The sequence below is a fragment of the Rattus rattus genome, chromosome 18, assembly GCF_011064425.1.
Source record: "Rattus rattus isolate New Zealand chromosome 18, Rrattus_CSIRO_v1, whole genome shotgun sequence".
Lineage (NCBI taxonomy): Eukaryota > Metazoa > Chordata > Mammalia > Rodentia > Muridae > Rattus > Rattus rattus.
Genome location: NC_046171.1, coordinates 4,164,252 through 4,179,069, shown reverse-complemented (window position 1 = coordinate 4,179,069; position 14,818 = coordinate 4,164,252). Strand labels below are relative to the sequence as shown.

Here is a 14,818-nt window from a genome sequence, read left to right as displayed (position 1 = left end):
CGCTTTGCTGAAGGGAGAGGCTCTGGGATCCCAGCATGCATTGGAGCAAACCCTGGCTGAGAGTGTGCCAGCTGGAAGGAAGGGCCCACAGCCAAGGCAGAGTGGTGGTTATTGTAAGGAAATCCTTGGTCGAATCTTTGTCAGGCCTGGGAACTTCAGAGGTCAGGACCGTGGCAGAGCCCAGCAGAGTAGTTACCTGATGTTTACTCCGGCCTTCTTAGGACTTACACATCCTTTTCTGTCTCTTGGTTGACCAATGATAAAGCCAGTACTTGGCCTCTCTTCTGCCTTAGCTGTCCCTGGATTCCCATGTGGAATTCGAAGTTTTCTGGACCATTTCTTTGGAAAAGCAGACTTAGTCCTGTGGTTTAGGAATGATAGAGCAGGAATGTGATCCAAGTTAAGCAGTAACTGACCACGCTACTCTGGCAGAAATTGAAGTGCCAATCAGTTGGATGGCGGCTCCTGAGGAAGCCGAGGAGGGCTGTGCTTCTCAGTGCTCACGGTTTCTCTCTCCGGGATTGCCTTCTCATTTCAGGGCTTTTCTGTGGAGGGGCAGGAGAACCTGCAGGAGATCCTCAGCAAGCAGCTCCTGCTGTGCCAGTTCCTCATGGCCCTGTCTGTTGTCCGCACAGGTGATGTGTCCGCAGCTCCCTCCTCACCAGGGACCCACTGAGGCGCGCCTGTATTAGACAGGAGCACATACATGGGATGGCTAAGACGTTTTAAAAGGAGAGAAAAATAGACAGAAACCTTGTATCAGGTGGCTGGTGACCAGAGGAGGAACACAGGGAGGGAAAGGCAGGTGGACCCCCCAAAGCACTGTCTACATCTGGCTGTCTCAGAAATTACCTTGGGCTTGTTGTCTTTACTGCCTGAGGTGATCTCCCCCACATCCTACAATAGCCACTCATTGCCCTGGGCATTTTGTCTCCATTCCAGGGGGCCACTTCGTCTGCAAAACCTTTGACCTCTTCACACCGTTCAGTGTGGGCCTCATTTATCTGCTCTACTGCTGCTTTGAACGAGTGTGTCTCTTCAAGCCTGTCACCAGCAGGCCTGCCAACTCGGAGCGGTAAGGCTTCCTCTCTCTTAGCCAGCCGGCCAGTCAGCCGTCAGCCGCAAAGCCTGTGCTGCTGTCTGGCATGAACTCTCCCACTGTTAATTAAAAACCTTGACTTTAGGGGCTGGAGAGATGGCTCAAAGGTTAGAGCACTGACTGCTCTTCCAGAGGTCCTGAGTTCAAATCCCAGCAACCACATGGTGGCTCACAACCATCTGTAATGGGATACGATGCCCTCTTCTGGTGCGTCTGAAGACAGCGACAATGTATTCATATTAAAAAAAAAAAAAAAACCTTGACTTTAGAGGTGTCAGTCTCCGATAGAAGCCGGGGTCCTTGGTCTGAGTGGTCATCGTCAGGCCGTTCAGACTGCCACCTCCACAGCTGTGTTTACCGTGCTTCAGTCTGGGATTCTCATGTTGGTCCAGGAAGAGGGAGACATTAAAAGGGGATAGGCTAGGACTGGGCAAGGGGGTTGCCATACAGAGGTGTGCAGGCGTCCAGGTGCCCACGGACAGAGAAAAGTGCAGACTTCAGTGGAGACTTTGATCCTTTATGTCCATAAAGCCTCTCCAAATCATGTCTGTTGGTGCAGGACAGTTGGGAACACCTCACAGATGGACATAGTGTCACATACAAGGGAAAGAGTTGATGTATTTTATTTTGAGATAGGGTTTTACAGTGTTCTTGGCTGGTCTGGAACTTGCTACATAGACCAGGCTGGCCTTGACCATCAGATATCTGATTGCCTGTGCCTCCCGAGTGGAATTTAAAGCATATGCCACCAGTTACTGTGAAAAGGACTTGAGGTAACATTTTTTAAGGCACAGTGTGTGTTGCCCTTTGAACTTAGGCTTAAGGCTGAATAGAAAGCCTGTTTATCTTTGTGACTGCAGCGTTGGGGTGAAGGGGTGTGTGGGAGAAGGCTCTTGCTCCTTGGAATGACAGGGTGTGTCCTGCAGGTATGTGGTGTGCAAAGGTCTGAAGGTGGGCATAGATGATGTCCGGGAGTACCTCTTCTCCGTGAACATTCAACTCAACCAGCTTCGCAACACCGACTCCGATGTCAACCTGGTCGTTCCCTTGTCAGTGATCAAAGGCGACCATGAATTTAATGACTACATGATACGGTCTAATGAGAGGTAAGCACCTGGTGTCTGCTGCTACTGCTGGGGTGTTCCGGACGCCAGAGAATAGAATGAAGGACCCACTGTGTCTTGGAACGCTGTGTCACCTGGGCTTACTCTGCTGGCTCTGACATTCTAGGACTTTGAGCTGCTTTTTGGCTACTCTGTTCTGTTACAAGGAGGCAGTGGACCCCTGGCTCCACAGCCGTGCCCACAGGGACCTGGGACTAAGGGTGAAAAGAGAGCCCGTGGACTGGAGGCAGGGTGATCCCTTAATCAGTAGAATCTGAAAAAGGTCGTGGCTGGTGCTTTGTGAAGACCTTTGCCTAAGGCGGGAGGTGAGCGGAAAGTAAGTGCAGAGCGCGATCTGTAGGAGCCCAGCCCTGTCAGCTCAGGGGTTCTGTGGTGGGCGGTGGTTGACACAGCCCATCCTCCACCCTCCCCCAGGGCTGGAGTCACAGGCAGGTGCGAGCCACCCCACATGGGTGCTGGGAGCTGAACCTGAGTTCTCTGCATGAACACTGTGTTTTTTGGTTTTTCAAGGCAAGGTTTTTCTTTGTAGCCCCGGCTATCCTAGAACTTGTTCTGTAGACCAGGTTGGCCTTGAACTCAGAGTTTTACCTGCTTCTGCCTCCCAAGTACTAGGATTAAAGGTGTGTGCCACCTCACCTGACCACTGCTGTGTACATTCTTAACTGGTAAGCCGTCTCTCTGGTCATTTCTCCTCTTCAGACTTTTTTAAGTGTTAGTTTTGATTTTGTTTTTATAATACTGAGTTAAAGGGCTATCCATGTATTTTGGGCATTAATCTCTTACTAGACTGGAATGTGAAATACTGTTTCCTGGTCTGCATTTTTTTTCGCTGTGTCATGTCCTTGGCACAGAAGTTTGTAACATCAGTGTGGCCTGGCTTACTCATTTTCTCATTATTGTACTTCTACTGTGAGGCTTCTCTCTGTATCTTCTTGTAAATTTTATAAGTTTAGCTCATGTGTTGAGATATTTATTTTTAATTATTTTTTGGATATAGCATTAATTAATGTTTTTCAGATCTTCCAGACTGTCCTTTCTCTATTAAATGGCCTTGGCGCACTTTCCCAATTCATTAGCAATGCTGATAAGCAGTAGTGAGGATTTATCTCCAGGCTTTCCATCGTGATCCAGTGGCATGTCATCTGTGAAGTGAGACAATTTTATTCCCTTTCCAGGTTAACTATCTCAAACTTTACAATTTTGATAATGAAATCCAATTAGGCTTTTTTTTTCTTTTTTTTGGTAAATGATTCATTTCTCTTCAAAAAGTCTTAGTTTGCATGCTCTGTGTAGCTTTAGCTGGTTAGAATTTGCTATCCTCCTGCCTCAGTGATCCTCCTGAGTGCTGGGGTCACAGTGTCTTATCTGTCCTTGGTGTTGCCTGACACACTTACTCTTTCAAATGGTCTTGCTTCCCTCCTGAAGCACCACGTTCCTATTGCAGTCATTCCATTTCAGCCTTCAGGGTTTATTTTAGAGACAATCTCCTCGGCTTTCATTTATTTAAAAAGGCATTTCTTAGGCATCGCCATGTGCACCAATAATCGCACCACTCAGAAGGCAGAGGCAGGAGGATCTGTGTCCTTCCCAGTCAGAGCTCCACAGTGAGACCTTATCTCAAGAAACAACGGAGCAGCTTTCCTTCCGCAGCCGTGAGTACGCTCGGCTACAGAAGAGGGTCGGTCGCCTCTAGTATACTCCGCTGTGGTAAAAAAGGTCTGTCTGGTTGGACCCCAGTGAGACCAACGAAATCACCAATGCCAACTCCTGTGCGTCAGCAGATGAGGAAGCTGATCAAAGATGAACTGTCATCGGAAGCCTGTGACTGTCCAATCCCGGGCTCGCTGCCGAAGAACGCCTCGGCCTGACAGAAGGGCAGGCATATGGGCATAGGGAAGAGGAAGGGTACTGCCAACGCTTGATGCCCAAGAAGGTGACCTGGGTGAGAAGGCTTCTCAGGAGACACAGGGAACCTAAGAAAACTGACCACCTTATGTATCACAGCCTGGACCTGAAGGTCAAAGGGAATGTGTTCAATGGAGCAGATCCACAAGCTGAAGGCAGATGAGGCCCGCAGAAGCTCCTGGCTGACCAGGCTGAGGCTCGCAGGTCTAAGACCAAGGAAGCACAGAAGCGCTGGGAGGATCAGCCTCCAGGCTGAGAAGGAGGAGATCATCAAGACTCTGTCCAAGGAGGAAGAGACCAGGACATGAAGCTTCCCTCACGTCTGTATACAGTGGCCTGGCTGTGGCCTCACATGAGCAGCCATGAAAATAAAATAAGCCGGAAGGAAGGAAGGAAGGAAGGAATGAAAGAAAGGAAGAAAGAAAACAAGAAAGCATGTCTTTTATTTTTGAGGACCATTTTAATTGGAGATGGAATTTTTCTTTTATCTCTTTAAAGATACACCATTCCACATTTCTTGCCTTTCTTCTGATGGGAAGCTCACTCTTCGGTATTTAAACTATTTATATTCTTTCCTTTTGTTTTTATGTGTCTGTGCACCTTGAATGCATTGGACCCCACCCCACCCACCCCACCCCTGACGAGCTGTGGTTCCCGGTGGGTGTGAGCCGTTTGATGTGGGTGCTCGCAACCACTGAGCCACTCTAGCTCCCGCCGTCGGCTTTGTCATTCTTTTCTTGTGCACGGTGTGTCGTTTCCTCTGGTTGTTTTCCAGAGGCCTTCACCTTAGGTATTGAGGGAGGGTCTCTCACTTGACTCTAGAGTTCACCACGCTCACCTAGTCTAGCTAGCCCGCTTGCTCCCGGAATCCTGTCTCCACCCCGGTGCTAGGTTACAGGTGAGTTGCCAGTGCTTAACCAGCATTTATTCCGGAACTGGGGATGGGCTTTGTTGCGTGGTCAGTTCTTTAGGGGTGGGATAAAAACCTTTTTTTTTCAGCAGGACTTGTACTCCCGAGTGTCTCCCGAGTTCAGCTCAGCTCTGTTCTGCAGTCTTGGGGTACCGTGTACCTGCTGGGTGGGCCCACTTAGCTCACGTGACTCCTCACACAGGCGGCCCCGCTCTGGCTGTGCAGCTGTGCTGACGCCGGTGTTCTTCTGCTCTTTCACAGCTACTGCAGTCTACAGATCAAAGCGCTGGCCAAGATCCATGCGTTTGTACAGGACACGTGAGTGCTACATAGTCACCAGTCTCAACGGAAGCTCTGGCTTTCCTCTTCCCACCAGCTCGCTTTTCTTTCTCCTTTTTTGGGTTTTGTTTGGTTTGTTTGGTTTTGTTTTTTTGAGACAGATTTTCTCTGTGTCCCTGGCTGTCCTCATACTCAGAGATCATCTGCCTGCCTCTGCTGCCTGAGCACTGGCATTAAAAACTGTCACCACTGCTCTGTGACAGTCAACTGTTTAACAGTGATTTAAAAGCCACTTTGGTGGGTTCATTTTGCCTGGTGGGATATCAGCTTAGGGACATTTTTGAGAACAAAGGAGAGATGAGAATGTGCTGGTGGGTGGAGGGAAGGGTGTGTGTAGGGGATGCTGGTGGGGAAGGGCAGTGATTTCAGTGCATGAATTCCGAGCTGTCTGTGGAGGCCGGCCCTGCTGCACTCTGGTGCTCACTGTTGTGCTCCCTTAGGTCATCTAAGGCCCCTAGAACTTTAATCTCCTCTGCTTTTCTTGCCCAGGACCCTGAGTGAGCCCAGGCAGGCAGAGATCCGGAAAGAATGCCTCCAGCTGTGGGAGGTAAGCAGCCCATTGTCACTCTAGGCCAGGAACAGGATTGTCACCTTAACTCCTCACCCCCAACCTACAGGGTGCCCAGCTCCCTGGCATGTTGCAAGTCACCTCTTTGGCTCTCGACAGCTTGGCCAGCACTAAGTCAGAAGTGCACAGGTGTGGGTGGGCTGCATGCTATCCTGAGGGCCCCAGACAGTGGTACCTGGAGAGGGAAGGATTGGCTTGGGTTGTGTTGACAGTGTTACACCTCCAGCTTCCTGCTATGCAGACTTGCTTGCATGCAGCCTCTTCTTCCCCTGCCTAAATCCATCTCCTCACACAGTGTGTCCACAAGGTACTTAAAAACCAAAGCCAGAGCTGGAGAGGTGGCTCAGCAGCTAAGAGCACTAGCTGCTCTTCCAGAGGCCCCAAGCTCATTTTGCAGCACCCCCGTGGTAGCTCTGAACTGCCTGCTACTCCAGGTCCAGGAGCTCTGATGCCCTCCTGTGGCCTCGGCAGGCACCAGGCACACACATGTCAGGAACACAGACACAGGCAGGTACCACACCCACATACTTACAAAGTCCTTTGCTATCTCCTTCCAGATCCCAGACCGGGCTCGAGTTGCTCCTTCCCCTTCAGACCCAAAATTCAAGTTTTTTGAACTAATCAAGGTAAATCTGGTTCATATGGCAACACATAAGAGGCCTTTTTTCTAGAGTGGACAGTGTCACCCTGGCTTCTGTAAGGACTGAGAAGGTGTCAGCCTTGGCCCTAAAAGGGTGGTCTAGTGTCCCCAGTGAGCTGTAGTGTGTAGGGTTTCCCAAGAGCTCCTCAGGTGACAGCATTCTGCTACCAAAGGGTGTGCTGGCCACCAGGGTCCAGCCTCAGCCATTGACAGGGTGGTCCAAGAGGAGAGATAAGGAATCTCGAGGAAGGAGTGAGTCAGGTGGTGTGGTCAGCGGAATCTCGCAGCACTGACTGACTAGCAGTTAGGGTGTTTGTTTATACGGGTTTTTCGGAGCAAAAGCAGACTAATGGTTCTCCAAGAAGTACAGATTATAACATTTTGTATATGGACATGGGTTACAAGTTCAGTCACAATTAGAAAGTATAAATAGAAGAGATTCTATTCTTTTTTTTTTTTTTTTTTTTTTTTGGAGCTGGGGACTGAACCTAGGGCCTTGCGCTTTTGCTAGGCAAGCGCTCTACCACTGAGCTAAATCCCCAACCCCGAGATTCTATTCTTATTATCACCCCTATAACTCCCAATTCCGAGAATCTTCCAAACAAACATGTTCATATAGGACAGCTTGATTGTAGGCTAGCAGTAACTTTAGTTTCCAAGTGGCCAGACAAACAGAAAATATCTTAACCCCTAACTCCTTTTATTTCTATCCTTTCATCATCATCTATAAAGGAGGAGGAGGTTATTTTAGTCTGCCTGTCTTTTACTAAGGTCTGTATGACCCCGTATCTCTAAACTACATCTTCAGCGAGCTCTAAGCGTATTAAAACCTGTTCTCCTGGCTAGTTTGTCAACCATCTCTAAGTTCACCCTGTACCATTTAGACTGTTTGAGTTTGCTTTGGCTGATAAAGATATTCCTAGCATCTCAGTCCTTACCCGTGGTTATCACGGTCTCCAGCACATAAGGAACACTACCCAATAGGGACAGATAGTTCCTAAAAGCAGAAGGGACAGCAAGTTTAGGGCTTTCCTAAAGAGACTCAGACATAGTTTTCTTGGGAAAAGACAAATCATAATGCAGAAGTCCCCCAGAATGCAACATGCAGCGCCCCAAACCTGAAAGTGAGAGACAGAATGACAGTGATCACAGTGCTCCACTCAGCCTGCTGTTGGACAGCTCTGCTGGCTTCATGACTTCTGCTGTTGCCAGTGGATATATGGCTGTGTCAGCTGGCCATAACACTCTTTAAAATGTAGGGATTTGTCTGCAGGGGAGATTGTGGGGTGATCTGAGGCAGCAGCCACATTGGCTCTGGCCTGAAGCACCTTCTCCATCCTGTTGTTGGTGAGCTAGTCTTGAGGTTTTCTGCCATCACCCTCCAGCCTTGTCCAGGGCATCACTTCAGGCTGGCCTAGTTGTGGTAATTGTGTTGGTATTGTGAGGGTCAAAGACTAAAGAATGAGGTTCGAGATTTTTTTGAATGAGGTAGAGAGAGAGCTTCTCTGCTCTCAGACCAACTGCTGGAGAATCCTTGCTTCCAGTGCCACTGAATGTATGGCATCCTGGTGACATTCCCTTAGCTCTGGTAAATTCATTTGTACTTTGGATTCTGTGTTCTTTCTTCCTTTCTCCTAATAGTCCTAAAGATTGGCTGGGTAGAGAAGAGGGAGCAGGAGAGCCTGCTTCGGAGAGCGGATGGCTCCTGCCCCTCACCTCTGCCAGCCTGCCCCAGCAGTGTTTTCTCTGATCCGTGGCATAGGACACTGACATCAACATCTTCAGCTACAAGCCCACGCTGCTCACTGCTAAAACCCTGGAGAAGATCCGGCCTGTGTTGGAGTATCGTTGCATGGTGTCTGGCAGCGAGCAGAAATTCCTCCTGGGCTTGGGGGTAAGTCGGCAGCTGGCCTCTCGCTGGCTTGGGGTGATGGCAGTGCTCTCTGTCTATAGATGTAGACAGCTTCTGGCAACACGGTATGTGCTCATTCTGTTGGCATCAAAGAGAAGGTCTTCTGGAAACCTTATTTTCTTTCTTGTCCAGAGCTTACCAAGAGTGAGTCACTCTTGCTTTTGTTTGTGTATTTGTTTCTTTCCCACTGCCTAACTTTGCCTGACTGAAAGGAAAGGTGTTGCTTTTCTTGAGACACAGAGCTGTTAGGGCATCTGGCTGTCCTGGCCAGGTCTCGACAGTCCTTCTTGCCATTCACAAGACACCCCTTTTCCTCCTCTGGGCCATTGGGGGCTAATGCAGGGAGGGAGGACGGGCCTGTCAGCTTCCCCTCTTCCTTTTGTGCTCTTCGACCTTGCATCCTGCCAAGTAGTTGACTTTTCCCAAGTCACGTCTTTGTGTCCACACTGTCTTCTCCTTTTGCTTTCTCTTCCTGTAATACTAACCTCCACGTGTATATCAAACTAGATGAAGGTCTTTTTCGGGGTGGAGGTAGAGAAGTATCACAGAATTCATCTCCCGTAGACATTTGCCATGACATTAGCCAGCCTTTGTCTCTTGTAGCTGCCAACCCAGAAAAGCTTTGAGGCTGAGCCTCTTCCTTCCCTAGTCTCCATGTCTTCCCTTCTCTCTGCCTGCAGAAGTCCCAAATCTACACTTGGGATGGCCGCCAATCAGACCGTTGGGTGAAGCTGGACCTGAAGACAGAGCTGCCCCGGGACACACTACTCTGTGTGGAAATTGTGCATGAGCTAAAAGGAGAGGTCAGAAGGGTTTTTGTTCACAGATGGCTCTGAGGCAGGAGGACTAGCATTTCACCTTAGTTTAGTTTCATGGTGTGGGAGAACAGCCCCTCCCATAGTGAGTTGCCTTGTGCTGTAGGAGGTACTGGGAAGGGCAGACTCAGAAACCTTTCTTCAGTCCTTTGATCCTACTAGGCGTTTTTAGCCAGTTTAGTTCATAACCAGGAATCCCTTAGGAAAGAGAACTGACATTTTGGAAACTTTGAGGATGACATTCAGAACACTCCATATGAACAGGCCACAGTGAGAAGCTAGCTCTGGCCGAGCAAGCATGGCAGCAGCCTCACTGGATTTGAGGCTCACACCCTAAAGCCTGCTCTCACCTAATCTAGCCTTTGCTCAGGACCAGATGCAGCCTTTCCCCTGCTTAGACATAGGCACTTGGAGACCAGCAGGGCACACACGGCAGGCAGAGCAGGCTGGCCTGCCCAGCGGACAGCATGCTTGTCATTGTAGGGGAAGGCCCAGCGGAAGATCAGCGCGATCCACATCCTCGATGTCCTGGTGCTGAATGGCAGCGATGTCCGAGAGCAGCACTTCAACCAGCGGTGGGCCTGGGCCCCGGGGCAGGGAGGGCAGGGCGGCTCATGCCTACAAGGAAAGAACTTGGCCTTGCGGTTTGCTGAGACGTGGGCCTCAGCTGCCAGATCCCAGCAATTGCGCCATCCACAGCTGCTTAGATTGTTGAGGTCACTTTTGTGTAAAGATTGAACAAGGGTAATCCTGTTTGAAGAGGGAGGGTTTCTTCTAAAAATCATGGCCAGAGTTTGGGTAGTCTCAGTTTAGCATACCTGGGCTAGAGTGACAGAGCATGTGTGTGCTGTAACACTCAGTCCTCATGGAGAGGGCGGAACACAGGGGAAGCACATTTTAGGAAAACCAGAGGTTAGGCAGATTGGGCTCTGGGAGACACGAATGCTGCCACTTGGATGGTTTGTGTAGTTCAGGTCCTCATCTGTCTGGTGGAAATGCCTTAGCACGGGTGAGGTCCTCAGCTTACCTCTAAGGATTCTGTCTGGATTGTAGAATTCAGCTTGCTGAGAAATTTGTGAAAGCAGTTTCTAAGCCCAGCCGACCGGACATGAATCCTATCAGGTGAGTGAGCCACTCTTCCCAGAACCCCTGGGGCTGTAGCTTTCTGCTGCTTACTTTTCCTGCCTTAGGCGGCATAACAGGGTTCGAGGTAGGATGGGTCAAGGTTTCCCAGTCTGAGATGCATGTGTTTGCCCTATGGGATGGGGCTTGAGGAGAAGGAGAGCCCTGTCAACTGTAAGCATTAGGGGGGAAATTCCAGGCAGGCGGAAAGAGAGGAGATGGAGCAGACCACCTTCTCCAGGTCAGAGGCTGTTAGAGCATCGGAGGGTACAGGCTTACTCCTGTATTAGCAGAGTCCTGGTAATGCTCATCAGATAAACTTAGAATTGAATCCAATGCAGGACAGTCTGAAGTGAGCTTCACTTGTGCTGTCTGATGTCCTACCTGCTGGTTTCAACAGGCAGCTTACCCAAGGCAGGTTTGGTGTCCCCAGATGTGGAGGGCTGGGCCTCAAACTAGGGCCCTATACCCTGCAAGAAGAATAGGACTAGTGGGGCCATTTAGAATTACCAAGCTATGGGAAGGTCTAACATCCATGTAGACAGGACCCGTGGCCCGCAGTGCCAGCAAAGGTCACTTGAGGGTAAGGTGTTGTTAAAGAAATAAATGTGCCTGCATAGTTTTCCTCTTTTAACCTCCTGTCTTCAGGACCTACTACTGAATCCCGGCTCCTGACACAGGCACCTACGTGGTAGCTCTGAGACCTAGGCAAGGCTGCAGGACAGCAGTGCCACAGGCTCAGCAGCCTCATTTTTGTGGGCTGCTGGTTGCAGGGAGGGTCTGAGGACAAGGGCAGGTCTAGGAAGCTCTGTCACCTACTCTGCTTACAGGGTGAAGGAGGTGTACCGCCTAGAAGAGATGGAGAAGATTTTTGTCAGGTGAGTGACTCATCCATGTGCTTTAGGTTGCTAGTGGGAGGTACAGCTGAGTCAAGACCCACTTTATCTGCACGGTGGGTTACTGAGTCCCAGCTGTGAGCTAGCACCCATCAGCAAGGAAGCGGGGCGACTCTGTGTCAGGCAGAGAGAGGTATGGGCAGAATTAATACTGGAATAGTGGAATAGTTAAGATTGATAATCCGGGTTGGGGATTTGGCTCAGTGGTAGAGCGCTTGCCTAGGAAGCGCAAGGCCTGGGTTGGGGTCCCCAGCTCAAAAAAAAGAACCAAAAAAAAAAAAAAAAAGATTGATAATCCAAGCTGCTTGAAACCCTAAATCCCAACTCACAGATTGAGCCCCATACCTTCTATGCCTACCACACTCAGCAAGTGAGTCCGACCGTGAGAGCTCTAAAGCAGTCATCTGAAGACCAAGTGGCACTCCCGGTTTCTAACTGCCCCTGGTTGGTGTCAGTGAGAGCGGTGCCTGCTGCCTGACTGGGAGTGCAGAGCTCTCCCTAGTGTGACTTGCAGCAGTATGCTTAAGGGTCTGTGCTTGGGTTTCTTCTGTCAAGCCAGGCTAGAACAGTGGGGTTAGCGTCACCTTGACTTCCCCAGAGACTAACACTAGCATGTCCAACTCTGCCCCCTGCATGTGCTTCCCGATGCTCGTCCATTTGGGAAACCAGATTAGAAATGAAGCTCATCAAAGGCTCTGGCGGCACTCCAAAGCTCAGCTACACGGGACGGGATGACCGGCACTTTGTGCCCACAGGTGTCTACATTGTCAGGACTGTGACTGGTAGGTACTGAGTGACTATTCCCTGCCCCTTAGCCAGCAAGGCCGACTCACTCAGATTTCCTTGTTGAGGTGGACGGCAGTCCGCTGGCAATTTCTGAGGTACCTGTTAGAAACACCCCCAAACTGGGCTTGTTTGGGCCTTTGGCTGGGGGCAGGGAGAGATGAAATTTTAGCTGCCCATATGGTGTTCTCAGCTGGTAAGCACGGGTCTCACTACGTACCCCCATAGCTGGAGATGTCACCCTTGTAGTGGTGAGGACCAGGATAGGCCTTAGGGAAGTTATAATCTGCCATCCTCTTTGGCCATTGGAAGCTGGAGGGATCAAGCAGGAGGAAGGACGGGTATCCTTGGCCAGACACAGACCCATCTCCATTGGTACTGTCCTGAGTGCCTGCCCTCTCCCCTCAGAGCCGTGGACCATGGCATTCAGCAAGGGCTGGAAGAAGAAGTTCTTCTACAACAAGAAAACCGGCGAGTCCTTCTTTACACTCCCCACAGAATCCATTGCCCCATTCCAGTAAGTACCGCCCTCCACTGGCTTGAACCCATCACTGCCACGCAGAGAAGCTGCTAGTACGGACCTGATTCACCCAGAGCCTAGGTAGAGCTGACGGGCTGGGTGGTAGAGTGGAGCCTGTGAAAGAGTGTGGAGGAAGCTGTTGCAGCCTCACCCCTGAGGACTCAAGGTCCCAGGTATTCCTCTTCAGACATGTTGGTCAGATTGCTCTTGGACATAGGACTACAGAGCCCAACAGGGCCTCAAATTAGCCACCAGCCCTTGTTTCTATAAGCAGAACAGGTGAGCTAGAACACCAGTGGTCTAGCTGGTGTTGTGACAGTAAAAGTTCTTGGAGCATGGGAGGAGCTGGGGCCTACTGGGTGGAACCTTCTAGATGCCAGAGGGGCATTGACAACCCAGTGTAAAAGCACCCAGCCAGAGACAGGCCACCTCGGTACAGCACTCTGACCGCCCCTCCCTGCCCTTTATAGTACCTGCTACTACACCCGGCTCTTCTGGGAGTGGGGAGATGGCTTCCATATGCGCGATTCCCAGAAGCCCCAGGATCCAGACAAGCTGTCCAAGGAGGACGTCCTTTCCTTCATCCAGAGTCACAATCCTCTAGGCCCTTAGATTTCCACCTGATGAATGTCCTGTCATTCTTAAGGCAGGGCCCAGTGACTGGGTTCCTTCTGCCTCTTAGAAAGGCACTGGGACTGTTCTCCCTGGTCACAGGGAGATGGGCTCCTCTCCATTCCCAAGGAGCTCAATTGGGACCTTAGAGGACGCATCCTTGTGGAACTCTGCTGCCTGAGAGCTGACACCAGCAGCAGGCAGCCTTACAAGCAGCTGCTCGGGGGCAGGTCAGTGCTTAGCACTTGCCAGAGTGGCAGGCTTTGGGCCCAGCCATTCCCATTGTAATATGTGGACTCGGCAGTGTTCTGAGTTCCATTTCCTGTCCCCAAGAGCAGTCAGCTCCTTGTTCTGCCCAACGTCTACTAGGCCAGCCAAATGTGGAGGCCCTCCATCACGGGCTGGCCAGGAGCACCTGTCGTACCCATCAAAGTTGTTTCTTGTGGTCTTTTCCCCACCCCAATCCTGGAGTTTGTCCTGGCAGGTCAGGAAGGAGTGTGGGCCCAGTGCCCTTCAAACATCAGAGCTTTGGGTACTGGATGTAACTGCTCCTTGAGTTCCCACCTCTTGTGTTCTAAACACTGGGCAGCTCTGGGGAAGGAGCAGCCTAAAAACTTGCCCTTTTCTCTTCCTCTCAGCAGTAACAGAAGGTAGGGGTAACACCAGCCCTCCCTCTAGCAGTCCAGGCAGAGTTCTGAGCTCGTGGTGGCTCCAGCTTCCCCCTCCCCTTCACTAGGAGGTACTTACTGATTTGTTTCTATTCCGTCACTCCATTTCCTGTCTCTGTAAGAGGGAGGAATGGCGACAGCTTTGGGTTGGGAAGGACACCTATGGTTGTTTCCAATGGGAAATCTATCTCAAGAGATGTTCATGCAGGCTCCTTAGGGCCCCATGCCAGTGCCAGACTGGTTTCCATGGAGATAGGGCACTGAGGCACCTGTGAGGTTGGAATTGACCACCATGGGAGGTCCCTTCCGCCAGCCCTCAACCCTTAAGCCAGCAGCAAATGCTAGGATGCCGTATTCACCCAATTCTGGGTCTATCAGTGTGTCTTTCAGAATCTTGGATCATTAAACAGATTTTTACTGCTTGTGTGGCTCTGTGCTAAGCTGCTGTTGTCCACAGTGCTGTGTGGTTGAGGAAGGGGAGGGTTTGTGGAATCCAAGCCTCCTGAGACTGCTGCCTTATAGACAGGGAGCCCAATAGACATCAAGGTGCAGCTCCTGTTTACAGCAGGGATTGGGGGATGGAGGAGCCTTCCAGCTTAGAAGGTGGGGAGTTATTTTTCTTCTCTTGCATAAACCACATAGCTCACTCCGTGGTAGCACTGTGACAGTCCAGGATCAGTCTGTGTGACTAACATAGCGAAGACTTCAGACCAATTACTGTCGCTAGACCAGGGACAGGAGAAAGGAGCTTCTGCTGACTCTGGCTAGCCTCCCTCCACAAGAGGCCATGTTCTGCTCTGAGGAGAGGCCGAGTCTCCATGAGCTCCAGGGAGAATTCTTTCCCCTGACCATCACATACTGTGCTGGGCTGCCTCCAGCTGGTTCTGTCTTCCTGTTTCACAGCC

The 14,818-nt window shown here is 50.5% G+C and overlaps 1 protein-coding gene across 1 annotated transcript in view; it reads left to right on the top strand.

The window, feature by feature from the left end:
* Positions 1–14,336, top strand: part of Cmtr1 (cap methyltransferase 1) — a 43,154-nt gene extending 28,818 nt beyond the window's left edge. The window contains exons 11-24 of the mRNA XM_032889174.1: positions 539–635; positions 943–1,075; positions 2,026–2,205; positions 5,300–5,356; positions 5,867–5,924; positions 6,503–6,571; positions 8,348–8,479; positions 9,178–9,300; positions 9,796–9,887; positions 10,366–10,434; positions 11,265–11,312; positions 12,000–12,112; positions 12,522–12,630; positions 13,104–14,336. Coding sequence (XP_032745065.1) covers positions 539–635; positions 943–1,075; positions 2,026–2,205; positions 5,300–5,356; positions 5,867–5,924; positions 6,503–6,571; positions 8,348–8,479; positions 9,178–9,300; positions 9,796–9,887; positions 10,366–10,434; positions 11,265–11,312; positions 12,000–12,112; positions 12,522–12,630; positions 13,104–13,245 — 1,422 coding nt within the window. The 3' untranslated portion in view covers positions 13,246–14,336. The remainder of the gene's footprint in view (positions 1–538; positions 636–942; positions 1,076–2,025; positions 2,206–5,299; positions 5,357–5,866; positions 5,925–6,502; positions 6,572–8,347; positions 8,480–9,177; positions 9,301–9,795; positions 9,888–10,365; positions 10,435–11,264; positions 11,313–11,999; positions 12,113–12,521; positions 12,631–13,103) is intronic.
* The last annotated feature ends 482 nt before the right edge of the window (positions 14,337–14,818 follow it).